The sequence below is a fragment of the Nothoprocta perdicaria genome, unplaced genomic scaffold (assembly GCF_003342845.1).
Source record: "Nothoprocta perdicaria isolate Ctin4 unplaced genomic scaffold, notPer1 scaffold_450, whole genome shotgun sequence".
NCBI lineage: Eukaryota > Metazoa > Chordata > Aves > Tinamiformes > Tinamidae > Nothoprocta > Nothoprocta perdicaria.
In genome coordinates this window covers 239326-243732 of record NW_020455700.1, presented here as the reverse complement: position 1 = coordinate 243732, position 4407 = coordinate 239326, and the positions used below count along the sequence as shown (strand labels likewise).

Sequence of the window (4407 nt, the reverse complement as noted above, 5' to 3'; positions counted from 1 at the left end):
ATTACAGGAGGGAGGTCCCCACTGCCACCTTCCACAGCTCCTTGTGGATGCCCATGGCCAAGGCCTTGGGGGCCTGGAAGCTCCCAACCTTGGCAACTTGCTACGGAGGTGCCAGCCACGCACTGCACGCACGCGCGCTGCAAACGCGCTGCACACACACGAGACACACGCGCGTGCAAGCGCTGCACGCCTGTTGCATGCTGCCCCATTGCATGCATGCACATTGCGTGCACGCTGCATGCACGTGCACGCAGTGTGTGCACTCGCACGCACGTATGCTGCATGCACATGCATATACACTGCTGTGTACACGCATATACTATACATATATATAAAAATATGTGCGCGCTTTGCACACCCGCTATATGCACCCACACTGCGCGCTCGCTGCGCGCACACACCCGCTTCCTCTTTCAGCCACACCAATCAGAAGCCTGTTACTAGGCAGAGTTCAACTMGCCCCCGACCACTCAGAAGCCCAGCCCCGCTAGTATCCGGGTAGGAAACCAGCAACCGCCAATCACATTAAAGAAGAGCGCAGTATCCGGGCAGATCGGCGCTGCCACAGCCAATCAGAAAAAAAAAAAAAAAAAGCGAGCGGGGCCCGCGGGCGCGTCCCGGCGGGGTGCACCACTTTCGGTTCCTGTTGCGCGTGGGGCAGCGGAGCGGACCGAACCGGACCGGCCTGGCATGAGGGCAGGGCGGGCGGGCTCCGGCTGTAGCCGCCCGCAGGTGGGTGCGGGCCGGTCGCCTCGGTTCCCCCCGGCCGGTCCGGAGGGGCCGGKCCGGTCCGGTTCGGCTCGGTTCGGGTCGGGTGGGGAGGGAGCATCCAGCGCGTTGCCGGTGCCCTCGGGCCTGGCCGTGTCCGCAGGGACCCGCCGTGGCGGTGCCACCTCCGTGCTGTGTCCCGCTGTCCCCGTGGGCTCCCGCTGTCCCGGCGCCCCCCACCTCTGGGTCCCCATGTCGGTAGGGACCTGGTGCCCCATGTCCCCCACGGTCCCTGTGCCCCACGGTCCCTGTCCCCGCATCCCGGCACTTGTGCGGACTTGGTGTCCCAGGGTCCCCCGCGTCCCTGTCCCCTTGTCCGTGGACACCTGGTGTCCCCATGTCCTCTTGTGCCTTTGGGTGCCGAGTGGCGCCCAGCATCCCCGTCCACAGGGGCCTGTCCTTTGCGTCCCTTGGCTCCCCATCCATCATCCAGGTCCCTTTTCCCGGGATTTCCCCGCTTCCCGGCGCCGCTGGGYGCCCCGAGCAGTGGGGACAGGGCTGAGGACGGGCAGAGCTGACACGGGACGGGTGCTGCCCGTGCCTGTCGGTGCCTCGGCATCTCCGCGGGGTTTGCGTGCCCGTCCCCAAGCCCTCGGCMTCCCTCCTCCGGCAGCAACCAGATGTCATGGCTGATGACGAAGCGAGCGCCCGAGCCACCCAGAAGGGGAGCTTGTCACCCGCCAGCCCCCGGAGCAGCCCGAGCAAGTCCAACACGCTGCTGCAGAAGCTCAGGAGCACCATCTCGTAAGGACGGTGCTCCCCGTCCTTGGAGCATCTTCCCTTCTTCCGCGGGGCGCTAACGAACGCAGGCTCATGCAATAAGCTGGAATAACGCGCCGCCTTGGGCATCGACAAGATGCCCATGGTCCAGTGCCTGCAGCTTCTTGTGCTGGTGGTGGGACCGCTAGGTCCTGTGCTGGGTGCTGCACGAGCACAGAACGGAGCCCCACAGCGGGTGCAGAGCAGCTTGGCCAGAGCAGGCGGCTGGAGACGCTGTCCCGGGYGCGGGGCCGCCGTCCTTCTCCGCGTTGATGGCTTTTTTGTCTCTCTCCCCCGCAGCAAATCTGTGCAGAACAAGGTGGACTGCATCCTGGTGAGCACCTCTGCAGCGGGGCAGCAGGGCATGGCGTGGCTGCAGTCCCCTGACACGCTCCCGCCTCGCTTCCAGTTAAACTGGGTGTTGATTTTTACCCAATCCATTGGGTAAAATCCGCTGGGATTTTACTGCCCAGCCCTGTCGTGGGGACCGGAGGGACAGTGCTGTTGAAAGAAGCTGCTGCTTCTGTGGGATCCTCAGTCTGTCTCTGTCTCTGGTCCTTTCTCCCCGCGGACCCTTTGGCCGCAGCAAGATGTGCAGAAATTCTCCGACAACGACAAGCTCTACCTCTACCTGCAGCTGCCGTCGGGGCCGAGCCTGGGGGAGAAGAGGTGGGTGCCAGGGTAAAACAGGGGCTGTGTTTGTGAGCTTGGCTGGGAGAGCAGGAGCCCTTGGGCTTGAAGGAGGCCAGGAGCGAGGGCTGCCACGGTGCTCATCTTCTGTCCTGCTCTGCTGCTCCTGCTAAACGTTTTCTTCTTTGGATTGCCTGTTTTTTATCTTTTTTGGGGGTTGCTCTGGAGCAGCAGCAACCTGGATCTGAGCTTGCTGAGCGCAGCCGAGTACATGCACGCGTGCAACTGGATCCGGAACCACCTGGAGGAGCACACGGACACCTGCCTGCCCAAGCAGGACGTCTACGACGCCTACAAGTGAGTGTGGGGACAGCACGGGGACGCCTGGGTTTGTTGGGGAACCTTTGCCCGCTCTTGGGGCTCTAAAATGGGCCCCATCAGCATGAAAAGAAAAGGGGAATCTGGAGGGGCAATGAGAAGGGCTTGGTGGTTGCAGCTTTCCTTCTGGCTTTGGCTCCATGGCAGGCGATACTGCGACAACCTCTGCTGCTGCCCTCTGAACACTGCCAGCTTTGGGAAGATCATCCGGGAGATCTTCCCGAACATCAAAGCCCGGAGATTGGGAGGCCGCGGGCAATCGAAATATCCTTGCACCCGCGCGGGACGCCCTGGGAGCCGCTCCCCGCGGCAGCTGCACGGGATGGCAAGAGCTGCTTGTGCCTGGAGGGCGTCCAGCTCCTGCTTCTTCAGCTCCCCGTTCCAGCCTGGTTGGCTGAGGGAGATCGCGAGGGTGCCTGGAAATGACRTGGGGTTGGCTCAAGGGTGCCAGGATATGCAAGGAGCAGGGAACAGCCCAGCTGGGCTTGTCACAGGCTGCTGTCACCGTCACAAAGAGGAGTCCAGGCGGCAGCCGCTTCCCTGCAGGTTGCCGCCTGTAGCTGGAAGGTGTTGGCCGGGTCTGTGTGACACTGAGACACCTTAACGCTGCCAAACGTACTGCTACAGCGGGATCCGGAGGAAGACAGTGGTGAGCCTGCCTCCCCTGCCCAGCCTGGACCTCAAAGTCACGGAGACCGTAAGTCCTCGGGTGCCCTGGTGGCTTGAGTGTCACCAGCTCAATGTCACAGCTGATGAAGGCCAGTGGGTGGTGATGGGGAGCCCTCTTCATGGTGCTCCTGGGGGTCTGCTTTGTGCTGTCCCGTTAGTTTCCAAGGTGGAAAGGGGACTTGTGTCACTGASATGTACAGGGCGGTGACTTGCTGGGGACAGCAGGACCTGGCCCCGTGGGCATCCGGGGTGCCGGGATGCTCACGCCGTGCCCTGCCCGCAGCAGTCGGAGCTGCCGGAGCTGGTGCAGTCCTACGGCAGCGAGGTGATGGAGGCGGCCTGCACCTTGACCTGTCACTGGGCTGAGAAGATCCTCAAGCGCTCCTTCAACAGCATCGTGGAGGTGGCGCAGTTCCTCATCCAGCAGCACATCATCAGCTCGCGCTCGGCCGGCGCYGACCTCGTCATGGCCATGGTGGTCTCAGGTGGGTGCGCTGGAGCCGTGGGTCCCACAGCACGTGCCCAGGTTGCTCCCAAAATGCGCTCGCTCGCTGCAGAGCCTCCTCGGGGTCCCAGGGGAGCGTGGATGTTTGGGGCTGCAGGCAGCGGGGGCTGATGCCGCAGGGGCCRCCCCTGGAGCGGCCGTTGCCGTGTCCCCCGTTGCGCGGAGGGGCTCCGGGAGCGCCGCTCTCCACGTGGCCGCCGTGCTCGCTTTCCCAGAGGGCCCGGAGAAGGYCTCCCGGGACAGGCAGTCCCCGCTGGCAGCCAGGAAGAGCAGCCCGGAGGCCTCGGAGGGCAGCGACAGGAGCCAGGGCCAGGTGAGACGTGGCTCCGCAGAGCCCTCGGGTGGCCCGGCCACTGGTGTTGGCGGTGGGTCCCTGGCCTCTTACCTTGGCATGGGAGGATCCTGCCATCCTGCTCCGGGATGGAGGGAGATTGGATCCTCAGGCACAAGCAGGGAAGGTAGCGGGAGCAGGCCGGCCTGGGCAGGGTGCCGCCTGGCTGCCACCTCCCCTGGCATCACCTCTGTGCCCGCAGAGCAAGAAGGAGGCTGTCCCCAAGGCCTCTGTCCTGCCCCGTCCCGAGAAGAAGAAGCCGCCGGAGCCGCCCCGGCCCGTGAGCAGCTCCCAAGTGGACGCCCTGGTCGCCCGTCTGCCGCTGCTGCTGCCCCGCGTCCCGCCGGGGGACCGGCTGGTGGCGCCG

General features: G+C 64.6%; 1 protein-coding gene across 1 annotated transcript in view; it reads left to right on the top strand.

Moving 5' to 3' along the window:
• The first annotated feature begins 1383 nt into the window (after window positions 1-1383).
• Window positions 1384-4407, top strand: part of RFX5 (regulatory factor X5) — a 5823-nt gene continuing 2799 nt past the window's right edge. Inside the window, exons 1-9 of the mRNA XM_026046632.1 lie at window positions 1384-1512; window positions 1828-1861; window positions 2114-2196; window positions 2389-2514; window positions 2683-2799; window positions 3151-3232; window positions 3488-3689; window positions 3925-4022; window positions 4243-4398. Of these exons, the coding sequence (XP_025902417.1) occupies window positions 1394-1512; window positions 1828-1861; window positions 2114-2196; window positions 2389-2514; window positions 2683-2799; window positions 3151-3232; window positions 3488-3689; window positions 3925-4022; window positions 4243-4398 (1017 nt within the window). The 5' untranslated portion in view covers window positions 1384-1393. The remainder of the gene's footprint in view (window positions 1513-1827; window positions 1862-2113; window positions 2197-2388; window positions 2515-2682; window positions 2800-3150; window positions 3233-3487; window positions 3690-3924; window positions 4023-4242; window positions 4399-4407) is intronic.